Below are 22,504 nucleotides of genomic sequence, written 5' to 3' on the forward strand. Positions count from 1 at the left end.
CGAAGACACTGCCCAGCAGAGCGGCGCTGAAGCCGCCGCATGAAAGAAAGAGAGCGCTGCCGCCGGAGAAGAGTCGCCGGAGTAGGCCCCGGAAAAGCCGGGGCCTAAATTTGGAGCCGGTGACCGGAGGGAAGATCCCCGCGGCGCAGACGCTGCCCGGCAGAGCGGCGCGGCGGCCGCCGCATATAAGGGAGGGAGCGCTGCCGCCAGAGAAGAATCGGCGGAATAGGCCCCAGCTGGCTGTGGAGGTGAGCGCCGCCGGAGAGGCCGCCGCATAGAACGCTGAGGGCAGCTGGTACGCCGCAAGTAGGCCCCGGGAAAGGCCGGGGCCTAAATTAGGAGCCAGCGACCGCTGAAGGAAAAACTGCAGGCAGGAGTGTGCCGCAAGCAGGCCCCGGGAGGCCGGGGCCTGAAGGAAGAACGGCGACCGCTGGAGGAACGCAGTGGGGCATGGAAAGGTAGCCACCGCGCAGGGAACGGGGAAAGTGCTGCAAATGCAGCGATGACCTTTAGAAATACTCACCTAGTAAAATCCCCCGTCGTCTGCTACCAACCTTGAGAAGGTATCAGACGTCCATAGGAGCTGCTGATGGACGTCCTCGTCTCCTCCGACCGACAGGCTCTGGTGGGCGAGTGGGTGGGGGACGGGCCAGGACCGGACTTCTGAGCACGCTTGTGTGTCAGGCTCTTGGTCCTGCTGAGGGATCTATGAGGATACGGGGTGGCAGTACACGCCGTACTCATAGTCCGCTTGAGGGACTACAGGTGTGACTGTTCACCCTGTATCCCATCCGGAAAAAACCTGAAAAGAAACGACGCACATTGAGGTAGATAAGGGTCTAAAGAAAGACCCGTGTCCACCTCCTACTGACACTAAGCTAAACTGAAGAGTTTAATGCCAGTCGGTGGGGTGTACACTGCAGAGGAGGAGCTAACTTTTTTATTTGCATAGTGTCAGCCTCCTAGTGGCAGCAGCATACACCCATGGTTCCTGTGTCCCCCAATGAGAGGCGATAAAGAAAACACGATATCACACCTAACCCCACTCCCTTCACAATGACTTTTCCAGACTCATTAGATGCTTCAATACAAAAGACATGATCTGCGTCTGTTCACTGTATGTGTGACATGAGTTGTAACAATTAGGAGTCTAAAAAATTCTCTAGAGACCAGGGTGAAAATTGCAAGATTTCTACTTTTTTATTTTGAATACACCTTGTCCGTGACTGGTGGACACACATAAATTGGCCAATTTGTGCGCCAAGTACTTTTTTTTTTTGTAAGTATAGCCTATATGGCAGTAATGTAGTTTAAGGTTCATATATTCAATATTTTCATACACCTGCAATCTTTGGTAGGCTTAATTAAAATAAGGTTCTGATATCCGCCAATAGGACCATCACCAATAAAGAGAACAGGGGTCCTGTGTACCCCATGCAAATAAAGCAGGCCTCAATGACATCCATATCCACAATGAGGGCATATAGACAGGAATTGTCTTTATGAGAAGAGCCCTTTTTATAAGAACCAGGGGTGTATATTTGGCTCCTTAAATATAGTTATGAAAAGCTTTAAACATAAAGTAAAATGACCACGTACCAAAAATGCGGCAGCTCCAAATGGTGAGAAATCAATGGCTGTGACCTGCGCCGGCCTGAGCTTGCTGTGCATAGATCTGTATTGCATCGGGGGCTCAATCAAACCGTATCGCGTTCCGTGCGTTACTAAACCCTATGGACAAGTACATTTTAGGTGACTGGTAAGAGAGAAAAACAGACTTGCAGTTTACATGTGAATTTGGTAAAATCCTGTAGAATGACTACATTACAATAAAAGCAACAGTCTTTTTAATAAAACAAAAAAACGTTTTTCAAAAAGAAACCCGAAGGGTCATACGCTGCTCTCTGTAAGGGAAACATATTATGAACTAGTTATAGTCTGGGCTAATACTAATTTCTTGTTTGGCTATTTAAAAATCTTGGCATCTTTTTATATGATATGTGGGACCTAACTTTTATGTCATTTTTATTTATTTTATTGCTGATTTCCTCTGTGACTGTGGCTGGAATATTGGCCCAGGTTACAGGGGACGTTCAGCCTCCTAACTGCACTGCTGAGCTGATCTGGGTCTACTAACACCCTCCCAGCACCGGACAATCCGATGATTGCTAGGACGGGAGGAGAAAACACGATTACTCCTTCCTGATCTGTATTCCCAGGGCTTGTTCACCTCTATGCAGAGTCTGTCCATCTCTGACAGCCGGCTACCTGCTGCATGATCTATGTGAGTAGATAACAAGGTGACCAGTCACATTAATGCAAAATATGATTGTGCTCAGTTTTACAGAGTGAGAGCTGCTCATCGTAGTTGTTCTCTGCTTTTAGAAAGTGGCGATCCTTATTGGGAAACCATAAAGTGCCATAAAGTAAGCTGATTTCCAACTCAATACAAGCATTAGGGTAATTAATAAAAAAAAAATCATCATAGTATGGCAAAGTTATAAGAGCAAAACCTCCATCACACTTCTTTCTTCTCCAAAACAAACTCAAAATGATATAAGGCTATGAATGCCACCAAGGTAAAGACAAAATCTAATCAATGTGCAAAAAAACACTGGTGATGCACAATTAGTAATGTTTAATTGGAGACATCATATTCTATAAAACTGTTTGTGGTGCAAACAAACGTCCTGTAACTTACAATATCAGTTCCAATAACAAAATGATTGAAGTCTTTAGGAAGAAACTTAATATTCAGAGCCTGGGGGCTTCCCAGCATTAGAACATCTTTGTGAAAAAACCTAGAAAACAAAGTTATAAGCATGAAAACTGGAAGACTGACACATAACTTTACTGTATTTTTGAAAAATTAATCATACAAAAAATGGAAGAGGATTTGGGGACTTACACAATGGCCACTGAGGAACCAGCATTTCGACAGGGCCACACTATCAACATAATTCAAGTATGCACAGTTCAATATGGTTTTGCTACATGCGAAATCAGGGATGGCGGAAAGAAGCCCCCAGAGAACATTTACATAGAGCAGCATTTCAATCAAGAGCGCAGGACTACAATGTGTCAAATTAATAAATCCACCCTCTCCACATCTAATATATAAAGCTGAATGTGTATGTGTGTGTATATGCATGTATGTCCGGGATTGGCATCTGCACCGTCGCAGCTACAGCCACAAAATTTTGCACAGTCACACGTCTGGACCCCGAGAGCGTCATAGGCTATATTGTGAGGTGAAATTTTAACCCCGCGCTTTCCAATTCACTAAACAATTTTGCCCCTATCTACATAATGGGGAAAAATGAAAGGAAAAGTGTTGGAGGCAAATTGACAGCTGCCAGATGTGAACAAGGGGGACTTAAAGAATGAGAGCGATGGCGCCAAAGAGTATATACCGTACAGTTGCTATGGTGGGGCCCCGACATGGGATACTCACCACACACGGGGATATGAACACACACACACAAAATGCGCCACACACTACCACGTGCTTGAACACATATACCACCCTCAGCACACATTTCACCACACATACACCAACCTCGCCACATAAAAGTCGAAACACAAAAGTCGCCGCTCAAAACTCGCCACGCGCAGAACTCGCCACATGCAAAAACTAGGCTCTTGCAAAACTCGCCACAAGTGCAAAACTCACCTCATGGAAAACTCGCCACACGCAAAACTTGCACACGTGGAAAAATTGCCACATGCACAAAAGTTGCAACACATGCAAACGTTGCCTCACACAAAACTTGCACATACTCAAAAGGCACCACACATAAAACTCGCCACGCGCAAAACTCGCCACGCGCAAAACTTGCTACACTAACCTGTCACATGCAACTCGACACACAAAAAGTTGCTACACGCATGTTGCCACACAAAACTCATCTCACAAAAGTCGCTACATGCATGTCGCCACACACAACTCAACACACACAACTTGACAAACGAAACTCGCCCTAAAACACACACAAGTCTGGTATTATCCTTCAAAAATAAAAATCTGATTAATAAGCAGACAAACTACAACAAATGTACCATATAGGAAATACGGCAGCTGTCAGTCACATGACTGGTCTATTATGTGTATGTGTGAGCTAATATATACTGCCAGGGGGAGGGCTTCCTGTTGGCTGGGGATTTATCAGGCTGCCAATTTAGCTTACAAATACTGAGGTAAAAATACTGAGCAAATAACGTGTGAACGAGGTCTAATACAGGCGGAGATGACACACAGGTATATACTATATACAGGGGAGATGACACACAGATATATACTATATACAGGAGAGATGACACACAGGTATATACTATATAGAGGAGGAGATGACATACAGGTACATATATATACAGGAGATGACATACAGGTATATACTATATACAGGAGCAGATGACCTACAGGTATATACTATATACAGGGGAGATGACACACAGATATATACTATATACAGGAGAGATGACACACAGGTATATACTATATAGAGGAGGAGATGACATACAGGTATATACTATATACAGGAGATGACACACAGGTATATACTATATACAGGAGCAGATGACCTACAGGTATATACTATATACAGGAGGAGATGACATACAGGTATATGTTATATATAGAAGATGACATGCAGGTATATACTATATACAGGAGGAGATGACACACAGATATATACTATATACAGGGGAGATGACACAGGTATATACTATATACAGGAGGAGATGACATACAGGTATATAATATATATAGAAGGAGATGACATTCAGGTATATACTATATATAGGGGAGATGACACACAGCAGGTATATACTATATACAGGGGAGATGACATACAGGTATATACTAGGAGATGATATACAGATGTATACTATATATAAGGGAGATGACAAACAGGCAGTGGCTCCCACGTCGCAGGAGAGGATACGGTGAGGTGAAACTCCCGTGCTCGCCTGTTGTTGGTTCGGGGGAGATCGGACCATGAAAGAATCCGTCGCCCCCTTCGTCCGGGTAGAATTAAAAATCAGTGTGCCTCCTACGGACACTAAGCTTGAACTGGGTCTCTGGAAGCCAGTATGAGGGTGTATACTGCAGGGGAGGAGCTAACCTTTTTTTGTCTCAGCTTAGTGTCAGCCTCCTAGTGACAGCAGCATAACCCATGGTCCTGTGTCCCATGGTCCTGTGTCCCCCAATGAGGCGAAGGAGAAACATGTATATACTGAGGTGATGAGGTGAAAATGAGAGGTGTGAGGTGAAAATGAAAAGGTGTGAGTGCAAAATGAGAGGAGTGAGGAAAAATAGTGGAGTGATCAGAAAATGACAGATGTGAGGTCGAAATGACAAGTGTTAGGGGGGAATGAGAGGAGTGAGGGAGAAAATGAGAGGTGTGAGGGAGAAAATGAGAGATGTGAGGGGGAAAATGAAAGATGTTATTGGGAAAATGAGAGGCATGATGGGAAAATAAGAGAAGTGAGGTGCTATAACTAACCACAGATATTTACTATGCCCAGGCAACGCCGGGCTCTTCAGCTAGTCCATAATAGATCTGGACAATGATCTGCGGGCCACATCTGGTCCTGTAGCAGTCCAAGTCCGGCCCCCAGACATGGACACCCAAAGGGCCAGAAATCAAATGTAACTAAATAGCAGTGCGGTGCTGGCAGCTAACCAGACTACTTGGACGAAGTGTGCAACCCGACCCGCGCAGAGCTGACCTGCGCAGACCCGACCCACGCAGAGCCAATCATTAGATGTAGGTCAATGACAAAAATTGAGCTGGACTCCTCAGTGGTGCACTGCTGCTAATCTGAAAGTTGGACTATGGTATGTAAATATAGGATGGGGGTCAGGGTAGGGGGCTTGGTGTGGGAATGGCATTTGGAGGGGAATTACTTCTGTAAATTATGCGTGCTGGGATAATACACCAGGGAACGCCATCTGTGGGAATTAATATAGAACCCAATTCAGTTCCATATCAGACCCAGTTTCTTATGTGGCCCCTTGAGAATACTATCAAAAAAAGAAAACAAGGTCTCCAGGAGCTGGTAAGGAGGTATTAATATCCCTAATATTAGAAAGGATTAAGAATGGTGTACTTACTTGTCACTAAGGTGTATAGATGAGCTGTGGATCAGCTTCACTTTCCCTCCTGGGATTAATCCTAGACATCGAGGTACATGTTATTGGATCACAGACATTATAAAAAAAGAAATGTAACTGAATTAATATTGAAAACTTACCCAGGTCACTTTGGGAGCCAGCAAGGTCAGCTTTTCTTAGCTCTACCACTACCTGCAATTACATTTATTAATTACATACTGGAATTTGTGAAAATGTCATTAAAACTAATGGGTTTACAAATTAGGTCCATTCCCCTCTACATTGCATAGAGTCATTTTGGACACACGTTTTCAGAAGCCTATTACCTTATGAATTTATACTGCAGAGGTCAGGAAAATATACATTAAAAAAGTCCTTAACTGGCTGTTACCTCTGGGTAATAGAAAAAGACTGAGCATGTGTGACCACCGACACTGGACACATACGACGAACATTCTGATAAGTAATGAAAAGAACACCAGGGGGCACCATAACAGGCAAATAATAGCATTTTTTTTAATTTTTGCGCTTTTTCTCTCTCGTAATTCTTAATGTCAGCCTCCTGGTGGCTGACACCCACCCACGGTTTCCTGTCTCCCCCCAATAAAGAAGAGTCCGAGAAACAGTTATATTTGGCATGGTAATAATTCCTTATTTAATCAAGGGTTTGATATCTTCTATGAAAAGGAAAATATATTTGGGTCTTATTGTATTTACAGTAACATATATTTATATTATATATGCCTTTCAAACTTACCCACAAAATAAGATGGCCACTTTCATCTAGTGATGCCACTTGAAAAGACAAACCTGACATATCTGCAAAAGAATGGGGAAAATGAAAAAAGGAGATTTTTGTGTACTCACCGTAAAATCACTTTCTCTCAGCCTCTAATTGGAGGACACAGGACCATGGGTGTTATGCTGCTGTCCACTAGGAGGCGACACTATGCATAATCTGAAAAAGATTAACCGTGGCTCCTCCTCTGCAGTATACACCCCTGGACGGCGTCAGCCTTCTCCAGTTTTGTGCAAAAGCATTAGGAGGAACGTAACATGAATAACATAACCATGCCTATAAGAAGGCAACTATGTACAAGCTCAAGAAAACAATATGAGAACTCAACAGTAACAACGGCCTGGAAAGGGAAGAGAATGGGAGCTGTGTCCCCCAATTAGAGGCTAAGAGAAAGAGATTTTACGGTGAGTACACAAAAATCTCCTTTACTCTGTCGCCTCATTGGGGGACACAGGACCATGGGACGTCCCAAAGCAGTCCCTGGGTGGGAAGCAATGGTCCAATATTGTGTAGACAGGCCCCTACACTTGGGGCACCACCGCCTGCAGAACACATCTACCCAGGCTTGCGTCCGCTGAGGACTGGGTATGAACCCTGTAGTGTTTAGTAAAAGTGTGTAGGCTAGTCCAAGTGGCCGCCTTACACACTTGTTATGCCGAAGCCTGGTGCCGAATGGCCCAGGAGGCCCCTACCGCCCGTGTAGAGTGTGCCATAATACCGGCTGGAAGAGGAGAATTCTTAAGGCGGTAGGCCTCTTGTATGGTGGATTTGATCCACCTGGCAAGGGTAGCTTTGGAAGCTGGCAGACCCTTGCGGCCCGCCTTCCCGGAAGAAAGAAAAAGAGAATCAGACTTCCGGAAGGACAAAGGGAAGGCAGAAAAATTTCCTCATTGAGGTGGAAGTTGGACACAACATTCGGGAGGAAGGATGGGACCGTACGGAGGACTACCTTGTCCTGGTGAAAAGCCAGAAAGGGCCGTCTGCAGGAGAGTGCTGTCAGTTCAGACACCCTGCATAGCGAGGTGATTGCCACCAGGAAAACCACCCTCTGGGATAGAAGGTGGAGCGGCAACTCCTTAAGGGGTTCAAAGGGTGGTTCCTGCAATGCTGTAAGGACCAGGTTGAGGTCCCACATTTCTAGTGGTCGTCTGTAGGGGGAAACCCCCTGAAAGAATGTCCTTACTTGGTAGCCATGCGCCTTTGAAAAAAGCACTGAGAGGGCTGACACCTGGCTCTTAAGCGAGCCCAGGGACAGCCTGGCCTCCAGACCCGATTGGAGAAAACCAAGTAGTTTGTGGAGGGAATGGGGTCTGGCCACAAGATTCGCACCAGGTAAAGAAAGCTTTCCAGGTACGGTAATAGATCTTGGCAGAGGCTAGCTTCCGTGCCCTGGTCATGGTCCTAATGACATCCGGCGAGAGCCCTGCCTGGGTTAGAACCCAGGTCTCAAGGGCGTCTGCTGTAAGTTGTACGATGTCGGTGTACCATGTACGTCTGGGCCAGTCCGGTACGATTAGGATGGTTGGAACTCCCTCTTGCTTGATCTTCCTCACCACTCTGGATATCAGGGGGAGAGGTGGAAAAATGTACAGAAGCTGGAACTGGGTCCAGTCCTGAACCAGAGCGTCTGCTCCAAGCGACCGCGGATCCTGTGTTCTGGCCATGAAGTTGGAGACCTTGGCATTGAAGTGGGATGCCATTAGGTCCACATCCGGGGTCCCCCAGCGATGGCAGATCTGGCGAAAAATTTCGGTATGGAGAGACCACTCTCCCGAGTCTATTCCTTGTCGGCTGAGGAAGTCTGCTTCCCAGTTGTCCACACCCGGAATGTAGACCGCTGAGAGAACCTACCCTGTGTCCTCCACCCAGTGGAGAATGTGTGACACTTCTCGCATCGCCTGGGTAATGCGAGTCCCCTCTTGGTGATTCACATATGCCACAGCCGTGGCATTGTCCGACTGTATTCTGATGTGAGGGGCTGCCAGTAAGTGATGGAAGGCCCTCAATGCCAGGAGGATGGCACGAATTTCCAGGATGTTGATGGGCATGGTCGCTTCCACTGGGGACCACTTGCCCTGTGGTGTAGGTGCACCGCACCCCAACCCGTCAGGCTCGCAACGGTGGTCAGAACCTTCCACTGACCTGTGAGAAAGGATTTCCCCTTTGTTAGCGAGGTTGCATTGAGCCACCAGTGCAGGGACCTCCTGGTTGACGACGTTAGCTGGAACTCCCTGTCGAGACAAAAAGGATTCCTGTCCCAGGACTTGAGAATGGCTAGTTGGAGAGGCCTGAGGTGAAACTGGGCAAATGGGACCGCTTATATTGCTGCCCACATCCTGCCGAGGACTCTCACGGCAAACCGGAGAGATCGACGGGGTTTGCGAAGGAGGGTGCGAACTCCTAGGTGGAGAGCCAGTGCCTTGTCCTTGGGAAGGAGCACTAGACCCCTGGAGGTGTTGAATAGCATTCCCAGTAAGGTCAGAGACTGACTCGGGGTTGGTGATGACTTTTGTAAGTTGACTAACCAGCCCATGCGACTCAGAGTGTCGGTTGTGATTGAGACGCTAAGCTCGCAGTCCTTGAAGGTGGGAGCCTTAATGAGATCGTCCAGGTATGGAATGACTACTATGCCTCTGGAGTGCAGGACGTCCATGGTGGCTGTCATGACTTTGGTAAACACTCTGGGAGCCGTGGTGAGTCGAGAGGAAGAATCGGTCCGGTGGGTTGGAGGTGAACTCTATCTTGCATCCGGAAGACACTAGTTCCCTGACCCACTTGTCTTCTGTAATAGGCAGCCAGACTTGATGAAAGAGCAAAAGTCGGCCGCCTACAGGTGTGGTGTCTTCCAGAGTCCGAGAGTCATGATGAGGAGAAAGTCTGAGATTTTCCTCCTCTGGGCTTAGACTGGCCTGCTTTTGACTGCCAAGTCTTGTCTGACCTTCGCATCGATCGTGAGTTGTCCCTGCGTGGGGAACGGTTACGATTTTGTGCTGGACGCGAGACGGACCAGCCCGAGGAGTTTCGAAAGGATCGGAATCGAGTTTGGTTACGCTTCCTGTAAGTGCATTTAGGTTTCAGTTGGGGAAGAGAAGTACTCTTACCCCTGGTGGCGTTGGATATCATCGTGTCCAACTGTTCACCGAAAAAGTCACCCACAGAGGTAGGGGAGGTGCGTGAGGGACTTATTTGAGGCTGCGTCTGCTTTTTGGCCCAGGCCACAATGGCCTTGGCAGCCCAAACTGAAGCGAAAGCGGGAGCCAGCGATGCCCCTGCAGCCTCGAAAATTGAACGAGCCATACGTTCTACCTGCCGGTCTGCTGTGTCCCTGAGGGTTGAGCTATCTGGCAGTGAAAGGAGGGTCTGTGCTGCTAGCCTAGAGACTGGGGGTCCACTTCGGGTGGATCTGTCCATTCCTTGGTGTCCTTCTGTGGGAAAGGGTACCTTGCCTCCAGATATTTGCGATTAGCGAATTTTTTCTCAGGCTGTGAGAGCTGCTTTTTAAGGATCGCCTTAAACTCTGGGTTAGAGAAAACCTTAGGTGGGTTCAGAGCTCCTTCAAAGGAAATCTTGTGTTCTGGGGTCTCTGGTGGCGGATCAGAAATGTCCAGCACCCGATGGATGGAAGAGATTATGTCCTCAACTATCGCTGTATTGCTAGGGGGGATTGGGAGCAGGGACCCCTCCGTTTTCTTGTCTGAGTCGGAGTCACAGACGCCTTCCGAATCCTGTGTATCACTGAGGCGTCCCCTGCTGGGTGAGCTGGGGCGGAGGACTTCTCTGGTCGGGGATTGCAGAGATCTGCATTGTCTGCCCCTGGAAGGGGACGGTCTAGAGGACCTGGAACTACGGTGTCTCTCCCTAGAAGGGGATGAACGTGTGCTATGGGATGACGCAGATAGACTTGACCTATGGGTCCGCTTGCGTCCTGACCTAGACGTGGATGTGCCAGGGTCGTCCTGTTCCCGAGTCAAGCTCTCCCTTTGCTGGGTAACGGTCATAGCCGTTGCATGACTCCGCAGAGCCTGAAGCAATGTGGAGGTTAGGTTATCTATAGACTGCGTCATAGATTGCGACATCTGAGTGACCCATTCCGGTGTGGCATTAGGCCCCGAAGCATTGGCAGGGGCATCTTGTGGCTCTGATACAGTAGTCTCGATGCAGTCCTGGCAGTGCGGGTACGTGCTGCCACTGGGGAGAGCGGTCCTGCAGGCTGTGCAGAATGCATAATAGCAGTCCTGCCTGGTTCTCTTGGACCTTGAGCCCGGCATAGTGCACAGAGTGCAGAAGGGCTGGCTATGCAGAGGACCGTTACAGGGGTGGCTATGCAGAGGAACCTATAGGGGAGCCTTATAGGGAATATGGATTCACGGTTGAGTAAAAAACCCAGCTGTGATCTTACCCCACCAGTTTGCCCCTAGGTCCAGCGCCGAAGATCCACAGTCCTGTGCCCCCCGGAGACTGGCTGGCCTGGTCCTTCTGACTGGGAGATGCAGGGTTAATCCTTGTCCTGCAGCAGGAATGGCTGCCGAGAAGAAGAGGAAGGGGGAGAAGGGAGAGAACCAAAAAAGGATGGCCTAGGTCTAGTATCAATAGAGAACTGAAAAATTGCAAAAAAGACCTAAAAAATATTCTTTAATGACAATAATTAAAAATTAGGACTAGAAACCACACATAACAAGCAACCAATGGCAGGGAACCCAAAAACAAAATCAGATAGTCGTTAAATACCAATAATCACTAAAAAGGAAAAGGGCTAGGGAAGATAGACGTGCCTATCCCTATTGAATTCCCTTCCTTGCAGCGGAGGTTGGCACCCTGGGATATGAAATGGCGCCCCCGCTCAACATAGACTGACCCTAAAAGACCCTAAAAGGTATCCCTACCAAAGCCACCACCCCAAAACGCACCACAAAAAAAAACACACAATGAATAAATACAGTAAAGTGCTGTAGCTGCTAATGACTGTCAATGCAGAATGACACTAGTGAGCCTTGTTCAATTCCATCTAAGGAAATATATGAACTATGAGTGGTATCAAATCTGGAAGGATGAGTGATCTAGAAAGATGTAAAAGATAATACTCCCTGTTTAAAGATTGTTATTAATTATAAATACAGCAGTGAATAATCATAGAAAAAGATTGGTGTCTCCGTCAATAGCAAATTGTCTAAGACGGTAGAAAAAAAAATTGTCACTTAAACAGGAGACACATCTTATATGATACTATGCTCACTTCTTAACCAGTAAATAAAGGCTATGATCACCTTTTCAGAGATCAAACCTTATAATAGTGGCATAGGAAATATATACTCATTGTGGTAAAGTTACCAGACCTAAGACGCTCGATCATCAAAGCAAGTATCGGCATCACCGCCAGAATCATATGGGCATCATCGCCAGAAAAAAAACATTATTGTGCTGTTCCAATAGTTGCATGAACAAGATGGCATAAATCTTGGTAGTGGTGAAAATCCCAGAAACTCAGATGCTTTAGCACCATAAAAAATTGGCATCACCGCCAGAATCATGTGGGCATCATCGCCAGAATGGAGCCATTATTCCCATATTCAGAAATCAGATGTAAGTGATGGCATCACCACCAGAGATATATGGGCATCATCGCCAGAAATACAAATAATCTGTCAATATAGATAAATGGTGGCATCACCGCCAGAAAAATAATTCATTCATATACAGTGGGGCAAAAAAGTATTTAGTCAGTCAGCAATAGTGCAAGTTCCACCACTTAAAAAGATGAGAGGCGTCTGTAATTTACATCATAGGTAGACCTCAACTATGGGAGACAAACTGAGAAAAAAAAATCCAGAAAATCACATTGTCTGTTTTTTTAACATTTTATTTGCATATTATGGTGGAAAATAAGTATTTGGTCAGAAACAAAATTTCATCTCAATACTTTGTAATATATCCTTTGTTGGCAATGACAGAGGTCAAACGTTTTCTGTAAGTCTTCACAAGGTTGCCACACACTGTTGTTGGTATGTTGGCCCATTCCTCCATGCAGATCTCCTCTAGAGCAGTGATGTTTTTGGCTTTTCGCTTGGCAACACGGACTTTCAACTCCCTCCAAAGGTTTTCTATAGGGTTGAGATCTGGAGACTAGGCCACTCCAGGACCTTGAAATGCTTCTTACGAAGCCACTCCTTCGTTGCCCTGGCGGTGAGCTTTGGATCATTGTCATGTTGAAAGACCCAGCCACGTTTCATCTTCAATGCCCTTGCTGATGGAAGGAGGTTTGCACTCAAAATCTCACGATACATGGCCCCATTCATTCTTTCATGTACCCGGATCAGTCGTCCTGGCCCCTTTGCAGAGAAACAGCCCCAAAGCATGATGTTTCCACCACCATGCTTTACAGTAGGTATGGTGTTTGATAGATGCAACTCAGTATTCTTTTTCCTCCAAACACGACAAGTTGTGTTTCTACCAAACAGTTCCAGTTTGGTTTCATCAGACCATAGGACATTCTCCCAAAACTCCTCTGGATCATCCAAATGCTCTCTAGCAAACTTCAGACGGGCCCGGACATGTACTGGCTTAGGCAGTGGGACACGTCTGGCACTGCAGGATCTGAGTCCATGGTGGCGTAGTGTGTTACTTATGGTAGGCCTTGTTACATTGGTCCCAGCTCTCTGCAGTTCATTCACTAGGTTCCCCCGCGTGGTTCTGGGATTTTTGCTCACCGTTCTTGTGATCATTCTGACCCCACGGGGTGGGATTTTGCGTGGAGCCCCAGATCGAGGGAGATTATCAGTGGTCTTGTATGTCTTCCATTTTCTAATTATTGCTCCCACTGTTGATTTCTTCACTCCAAGCTGGTTGGCTATTGCAGATTCAGTCTTCCCAGCCTGGTGCAGGGCTACAATTTTGTTTCTGGTGTCCTTTGACAGCTCTTTTGTCTTCACCATAGTGGAGTTTGGAGTCAGACTGTTTGAGGGTGTGCACAGGTGTCTTTTTATACTGATAACAAGTTCAAACAGGTGCCATTACTACAGGTAATGAGTGGAGGAAAGAGGAGACTCTTAAAGAAGAAGTTACAGGTCTGTGAGAGCCAGAAATCTTGATTGTTTGTTTCTGACCAAATACTTATTTTCCACCATAATATGCAAAAAAAAATGATAAAAAAACAGACAATGTGATTTTCTGTATTTTTTTTTCTCAGTTTGTCTCCCATAGTTGAGGTCTACCTATGATGTAAATTACAGACGCCTCTCATCTTTTTAAGTGGTGGAATTTGCACTATTGCTGACTGACTAAATACTTTTTTGCCCCACTGTATGTATGGGGGCATAATCACCAGGCAATAGCATATGAATCAACTTAATAAGAGCCCCATGTAAAGATGTTCATGGCTAAAACGGTGCAACACAAGCATAATGGCAGGCAGCCAATTCAGCAGCACAGGTGTGTAATTACAATACACTTATGTTAGGGAAGCAGTGTCCCATCCCGACGCGTTTCTCCCCAAAGGAGATCCCAAGGGGTTCATCAGGGGAATGCCAGTAATAGGCGACGGGCAGCGGAGTATGGAGACGCTGCACGCGGTCCAAGTAAATCTGAGGGCATGCTGTGTTTGGCACTAAATACACAGGCCCCGGAAGTGTCTGTATTACTTTCGGTGCAGGCTGGGATGCTGTTTATGCCCATATCGGTCTAGTGCGCATGTCCCAGCATCAGCCGTTCGATGTGCGCAGAACAGTATTGCGCAGATCACAGTATCCACGGCAAAGGTGGAGCGCTGTATGCATTCCACATTAGGCAATAGCAGGGAGGCACCAGTCAGTGCATAACATCCGGTTAATTGCGGAGCCATAGATGCGTCTCATATGCGCCTATGAGGCTGGGTGCGCTAAGCAACTGCACCACTCAAAATGTATATAGCGCACCCTGAAGCGCAATAGAGAGAATTGGCCTAGGATACAGATTAGTTAATTACTAAAGCATGCTCAGAGCAATATTTATACAAGACTAAAAATGGACCGCAATAGCCAATAGGCAGACATATATGGTCCCAAAATAGTATTAACATAAAAGAGGTCACCAAAATATAGGTGACAGGTCAATAAATTACGTCATGGTCTTTAAGGACCAATATAACGTCGGCAAGACATGATTTTTTTTTTAGACGGTGTTTTCCAGATTAGATGAAGCACCCAAAATTAAGTTGCTCATTAAGGCCCCCAGGATTGACAGATTCCATCCAATAGATCCATCTAGTCTCCCTTTGGATGATCCTCCTGTCCCAGTTCCCCTGCCTATCAGATTGAGGTACAGTCTCGATCACCCTAAATGAAATTGACTTGAGATCCCCAGAATGTATCTCATTAACGTGCCGTGCTAAGGGGGTATCTCTTTTATGGATGATGTCTCCAATATGCTCCCCAATCCTCACTTTTAGCTGTCGCTTTGTTTTGCCCACATAATTAAGTGGACAAATGCAAGTGCATAGGTACACTACCCCAGCTGTCTTGCAATTGGCAAAGTACCTATTCTGATAGGTTCTGCCAGTAACGGCGCTGGTAAAGGTTTTGCTGGGTGTAACAAATTTACAAAAGCTACATGAACCACATCTAAAAGTATCCTGTTCTCTGCGGTCCAGCCAGGTGCCTGACCGTTTTGGTGGATTTAAATGGCTATGTGATACAAAGGCACGGACAGATTTTCCTTTCCTAAATGTGACAGAAGGCTGGGGTGAAATAATTCTACCAATATCAGGGTCTGCTTTGAGTACCGCCCAGAATATCTTAAGAATACCCATGACCTTTTTATTTTGGTCATCAAAGTTTCCGATCAGTCGTGTTATTTGATTCCATCATCTCTTACTTTAGGTACAAGGAGTTCAGATCGATTGCACCCAGCCGCCTGTCTATATCCCTCATCGATAATCTGTGGGGGATATCCTCCATCCCTGAATCTTTTTTTGAGATTATTAGACTTAGATTCAAAGTCACTCAAAGACAAGCAATTTCTTCTGAGTCTTAAAAATTGCCCCTTAGGGATCTCTTTCTTTAGATTAAACGGATGGTAGCTCTCCCATCTCAGCAAGCTATTTGATGCTGTAGATTTTCGGAAAATCAATGTCCCAAGATGCCCATCAGGACATTTTGATATATATATATATATATATATCCAGAAAAGGAATACTGTCTCCTCCCACTTCACACGTGAACCTAAGACCCAGGTAATTGTTATTAAGATGTGAAACAAAGCTCTCGAAGGAGGGGCCATCTCCTGACCACAGGACGAGGATGTCATCAATGTAGCGCCCCCAGAATAAAACTCTCGGGCACCATGTGACATCCTCGTCCTGAAAAACAATGGTGTCCTCCCACCAGCCCAGGAGCAGAAGGGGGAGAAGGGGGCGGAGAGCTGGAAAAAGGCAGCAGAGCTGTGTAAAAAACGCACCCTTTCTGTCTCGATCCGCCCCCTCTATGACACTGTAGAGTGTCATAATTGTCATCCGGAGGAAGGAGAGGAGGCGGCGACTTCAGCTAGGCCGAAGCCTAAATTAGATGCCTGATGCCCAGAAAGGCTCCAAGCCAGCGCGAAAGTCCGGGAGGGGGTCGGATCTGAACCGGACCCCCCACCCCCGGATTTAAAAGCAGGATAGCGGTGGGGCTATAAGCGGAAGGGGGGCCCTGTGAGGGGTCCCCCTGATGCACTATAGAGCTGGTACTGCCGCAGATATAGGGGCACAGGGAGTCCTCTGTCTCTATTGTGCCATTCCTGCCTGCACTCCCCCCGGCCCCAACAGGAGCCCGCAGCTGGGCTGGGGTCCCTGGATGCAGGCACAGTGTGCTGGCCCATTGCTGGGAGCTGTAGAGTGCTGCCTGTACAGGCCCTACCTGAGGCGTCTCAACCTAATGCCCCCAGAGGGGGATTAGGGAGGTTGCTGCTGTCACCTTCAGGGGGCTTCATCCTCGCCTCGACCTCAACCCGGAAACCAAAAGGAATTGGGGAAGGAGGGGGGGGGGGGTCTCGACTTCGAACCAGCACCCGAGGGACTGGGGAAGGAGCGACATGGGGAATAGCCATCTCGACTTCAACCGGGCACCCCGTAATAGGGGGCTGAGGAAGGAGCCATGCCGGGAGTCTCACAGGAGACCCACTTTTCTTCATCTGTAATTCCGTGGGAAAAAACGGAGTAAAAAATTTTTTTAGGTGTGCCTCCTATGCGACACTAAGCAAAAACTGGAGAAGGCTGACGCCGTCCAGGGGTGTATACTGCCGAGGAGGAGCCACGGTTAATCTTTTTCAGATTATGCATAGTGTCGCCTCCTAGTGGACAGCAGCATAAGACCCATGGTCCTGTCTCCCCCAATGAGGCGACAGAGTAAAGTTACCAGTAAGCAGATACCACACAATGAAGAAACTACCGTATATAAATGAAAAATATAAAAATGGCTTAGGAATTATAGAGATCTTTATCAGCATCTGTCCCTTCAAGACTAACCATCATTTCTGTTTCTTTTTTTCATAAATTAATAGCACTTGGGAAAATAAGAAATTTTGCAATTTATCTTTGTAGAGAAATGTTATTTCTCCTTCGCCTCATTGGGGGACACAGACAGTGGGTGTATGCTGCTGCCACTAGGAGGCTGACACTAAGTGAATATAACAAAATTAACTTCATTCTCAATTCACGGATAATCTGTCTGGAGCAAATACAGATTTTTGAATTAATGAGATAGAAGATGACAGTTAGTGCTCATAAAGTTCTATGGAGAATTGTGACTATCGCTTTAACTAAACCTGCAGCAGAATGTCTGTGTCGGCCTCCAGCTTCTTCCTCCTCCGTAGAATTTTAAAAGCACCATCTCTTATGTCAGTAAGGGGAAATCTGTCTTCTCTGACTACAGATTTTACCCCTGAATTAGGAGTGAAAGATCAGTCCGGGAAGAGAAAGAAGCAGATTTCTCAGATAAGATATATTAGAAAGTTGCTTATTTTCTATTGATTTACTAAATAAAAATGAACATGAACAGTTACTATTTAATGTTAGCTTGAAAGAGGTTCACATCTTCATGGACCGAAACGTTGCTTAGACGGGCTAATAAAAGTGACTCCTTTTTATCACTGAGAATGGTGTGCTGCCTCCGTCTTTTCGATATATATATACATGTATATGTTTCAAAGCATGTATGTGAACAGCATCTACATGAGGGATCGAAAACCTTTGGCACCATAGCTGTTGTGCCACGACTACGACTCCCAGCATTAACAGCGATAGGTTGTAAAGCACTGATCTGGACATGTTGGGAGTTGAAGTTGCATATTAACTGTAGAGCTAAAAGTTGCTGATCCCTGAAATACACCTGTAAAGTCTGAGAAAGAGATCGAGATATTGTGAGATCCACCAGGGACCGATATGAGAGATCACAACTCACAACTGAATATTACATGTCGGCCTCCTAGTGGCAGCAGCATATACGCCTGTCACCCCAAATGAAGGGATCGAAAAATGACTTTTCATCCTAATCAAACATTAAAACTAAGGGTGATTGTTCTATCAGTATTATAATGGCAAAGCTTATAGCAGATGACACATGCCAATCAGTAGGAAGTTGTACTTTAAGGTAGTATAGACTCTTAAAGGGAGTGTGTGAGTCTAAACTGACCATATAAACTAAGCACACAGCTTGGAGGGGGTATATCCCCTATAACAATCGCACCTTCAGTGATCTAATCGCTGATTGCGTTCTACAGAAAAGTAAGCTTTGTCAAACATGCTAATTTGGGGCTCGGAGCAGAATTAGTGAGGCCAAGAGGCTCAGTGCGCCGCTCCGCCAACTTTTTTGCATGTCCCGCCTCCCTCACTGATGACTGACAGCATCATTGTCTGCAGAGAAAGTTCAGGCCAGCACTGTCAATCACCAGTGAGGGAGGCGGGGCATGCAAAACCAATGAGCGGACTGTGCACGGAGCCTCTTGGCCACACCCAGGGTGCACTTAGTTAGCATATTTGAACTTCATTTTCCGTGGAACAGAGGCAGCAATTAGAACAGGAAAGGTGGGATTTTAATTAGGGCTATATTCACTGCAAGGATCTGTGCTTTTACTAGGAATTATCGCTGACAGACTCCCCCTGAAGAAGCATATTACCCAGGCCAAATGCGAGAATAAAAAATCAGCTCCATTATTTCTTCTAACTGCACAGAACTCGCTGTACCTTCAGGGGACGACAAAGACGAAATCCCACGGCCCTTGGTCTCTGTACTTGGGACAGGTTCTACGGCCTTTACTGGATGTGTGTGACTCACTTGAATAAAAATGCCGTCTGTAAAACAAATATGCAATCAATAATATTAATTTACCAAACTAACTAGTACACATGTAAATAAGCAACTTTGTAACATATCTTATCAGATAGTTCTGCTTCTTTCTGTATCTGGATTGATCCTTCATTCTCAAAATTCGCAACTTACAGGTAACATAAGTGAAAACGGATTTTCCCATTACTGGGATAGAAGATGACAGTTGGTGCTGATAAAATTCTATGTAAATGGGAGGGGTAAGAGGAGGAGCTAGAGGCAGAGCTCCTCCCACCTCCTCTTCCTTACCGTTTACATAGAATCTTATGGAACGTGTCATCTCCTATCCCAGCAAAACCCGTCTTCCCTACAGAATTTACCTATGATCTCAGAAAGAATGATCAGTTCTGGCGGAAAAAGAAGTGAATTTCTCTGATAAGACATATTACAAAGTTATTTTTATAATAAGATAATAATAAAAATTAAAACAATTGCAACATGCATGGCCTCTTCTGTGCTTAGAGCATAAAGGGAGTGTGGGGAAAGAGCCCAACTTTACTGTAGGGAAGGAAGCAAAACCAACAGCATAGATTTTATACTTTTTTTGTTTTTGTTTTTTTGCTGGCAGATCTCAGTGGACCAAAAACCCAACCTATGTTAGCATTACACATTGGAATGTCATTAAATATGGGAAATTTATCCACACTGGGGCAATCAAAAAGTGGGACCGGTAACCAATCAAAATGTAGCTAAAATAATGAAAGCCTTCAACTCTTGTCTGGTGAATATCTAGTTTAATCATTTGATTGATGGATTTCCATATATTCAGCAATTCCTTAGTTAGGTATTGGAATGATAGAAACTCAAGGATTAAATTAGACAAATCTTTAGGTCGTTTACCATAGTAGCTATGGAATTTAATGAATGTTTTCATCATGGCTGTTTATTTCACATGTGCCAAGTGTGTGCCTTATTTTGTATACCATAAAAAACAGAATTTTTTGGTTGCTTACCGTAAAATCTGTTTCTCGGAGCCTTCATTGGGGGACACAGGAAACCATGGGTGTATGCTGCTGCCACTAGGAGGCTGACACTATGCAAATAAAAAAGTTAGCTCCTCCTCTGCAGTGTACACCCCACCGACAGGAAGCAGGATATTCAGTTAGTGAGAAAGCAGTAGGAGAAGCAACGTGTAAATGAGAAAGAATAATAATATAATAATAATAATCTTTATATAGCGCCAACAAATTCCGCAGCGCTTTACAGTTTAACAGTTTCAAACAGTCAGAGTGTTCAAAGAACTCAAACGTTAACAGTATAACACAGTAAACAGAGCTGTTCAACTTGGGAGGGTGCTGTGTCCCCCAATGAAGGCTCCGAGAAACAGATTTTACGGTAAGCAACCAAAAAATCCTGTTTTCTCTATCGCCTCATTGGGGGACACAGGAAACCATGGGACGTCCCAAAGCAGTCCCTGGGGTGGGAACAGCAGTTCACTCCAATCTAGGTCAGAGGAATTCACCACCGTCACCTGCAAGATTTTCCTACCTAAGCCGGCATACGCCGAAGCTAGGCATGGAAGTTTCGCGAACATGTGGAGGACCGATCATCGGTCTGTAGAGGTGCAAGGCAGAGGCCCTATATGTGCACTGCCAGGAGGCGCCCACTGCCCGGGTAGAGTGCGCCTTAAACCTGGAAGGAGGAGCACTGCTCTGACCTGGTAAATCTAAACATTGCTGACCGGATTTTGCGGGCATATGTTGATTTGGAGGCCGGAGAGCCTCTCTACGCCGAGCCCGTATACTGAAAAGGGGGGCCTTAGCTGGCTAGATGCACCCCGCCCTGACCCGGTAGCGTGATGAGCGAAAGCTACGAAGGATGAGTCCGAGCAGGATGAAAGGAAGGGAATCAAGAACGATGGACAGAGCCATGGAGAACCTCGGCAAGGTAAGGGCAGAGCACAGAACCTGTGATCCACAGAATGTACAAAACTTCCGCCACAGACTCTGGAAGTGATAGAAAGCCTGAAAAGGAAGGTATAAAACGAAAAAGGACCTGCCCCTCGCAAAAATGTCCGATGTCTTGAAGAAAAGGAGGGCCTGGATAAAGGCTTTCATAAGATAAAGGAAAGCACACGCGGTCCCAGGAGAACAACGAGGTTTAGTCTGAGGGAGAAGAAAACTTGTCCCTCCAATGACCTCCTTAATAATTGGTTCAAGATGGAGCCACACTGATGGAAAACCCTCGGAAGGTTTCCTAGAGGATAAGTCCTGCCATGCCTTAATCAAAAGGGGTCCTACGGATAGGCACCAGATTGCTGGATGTCCAAGCAGCACCTGCAGCAGCATCCGCGGGGGGCGGATACCATGTACTTCCTTGCAAGAGTAAATTAGTCCGCAAGGGAGACAAAGGCAGGGCACAAAGTAGCGGCGGACACTTCAATGGTCGACTTCACCATGGACTATTAGTCCGCCATAGGTATCCTTGAGGGATGCTCTCTCTGGAAGAGAAGGACTGTATCGGTGGGAAATCTGGAAACCGGAAGGCCCAGAAACGGAGAAGAGATCCAGTTCGCAGTAAGCTCAGAAGAGAGGGAATATAGGAAACCGAGACTCTTCCGTCTTTGGTACGGCGGGACTAAGGATTCCAAGAGAAACCCCAGAAAAGACCATTAAATTGAAATTACAAGAAAAAACTTGAGAGTAGGGTACTGAGGACATGCTAGAGAGCAAAACGCTGAAGCCGTACTGAAGGGGACCTCGGGTGAAAACCCTGGATCTCAGCTCAGCAATGCAGGCTCTGCTACATCAACAAAACGGATCAGAAAGGAAGAACCGTTTGAAGAGACCACCTCTTGCCCGTCTAAGTAGATAGAACGGAGGCTACCAGACGGGTAGCGAACGGGGATGAAGGTGGTTAATAGGGACTATGGAAAATGTAGACAAGATGGGCATTGATAAGCACAATCGGATATGAGCAGTCAAAGGAGGATAGTCCATGGAAAACCTGGAGAATGTCAATTCCATGGGAAGTTGGCCCTAGGAAGGAGTACATAGGCCCCAGAAAAAAACTTGACTGCCAAAAGGAAGATCCTTACCTATGACGACATGAGTGACTCTATCCGACCCGGACCTTCTGGAACGGGGAGAGGGTTCTAGCGTGTGGATCTACTTACCTAGGTATAAGACACCACACAACGGAGAATAACGGTGAAAAGGATACGAATCCTGCTGAAGGAAGGAACGTATTATCACCAAAACCCCATCATCGGATCCAGGCGTGGAGCAGCCTTCTACACTGGATGATGCTTGCACAGAG

General features: G+C 46.0%; 1 protein-coding gene across 1 annotated transcript in view; it reads right to left on the reverse strand.

The window, feature by feature from the left end:
- The window catches only part of DYNC2I1 (dynein 2 intermediate chain 1), a 100,733-nt gene that overhangs the window by 11,987 nt on the left and 66,242 nt on the right, over window positions 1-22,504 (reverse strand). Inside the window, exons 16-21 of the mRNA XM_069729712.1 lie at window positions 19,105-19,212; window positions 6,873-6,934; window positions 6,256-6,307; window positions 6,116-6,176; window positions 2,702-2,801; window positions 1,600-1,731 (exon numbers count right to left, since the gene is read on the reverse strand). Coding sequence (XP_069585813.1) covers window positions 1,600-1,731; window positions 2,702-2,801; window positions 6,116-6,176; window positions 6,256-6,307; window positions 6,873-6,934; window positions 19,105-19,212 — 515 coding nt within the window. The remainder of the gene's footprint in view (window positions 1-1,599; window positions 1,732-2,701; window positions 2,802-6,115; window positions 6,177-6,255; window positions 6,308-6,872; window positions 6,935-19,104; window positions 19,213-22,504) is intronic.

The sequence above is a fragment of the Ranitomeya imitator genome, chromosome 6, assembly GCF_032444005.1.
Source record: "Ranitomeya imitator isolate aRanImi1 chromosome 6, aRanImi1.pri, whole genome shotgun sequence".
Taxonomy (NCBI): domain Eukaryota; kingdom Metazoa; phylum Chordata; class Amphibia; order Anura; family Dendrobatidae; genus Ranitomeya; species Ranitomeya imitator.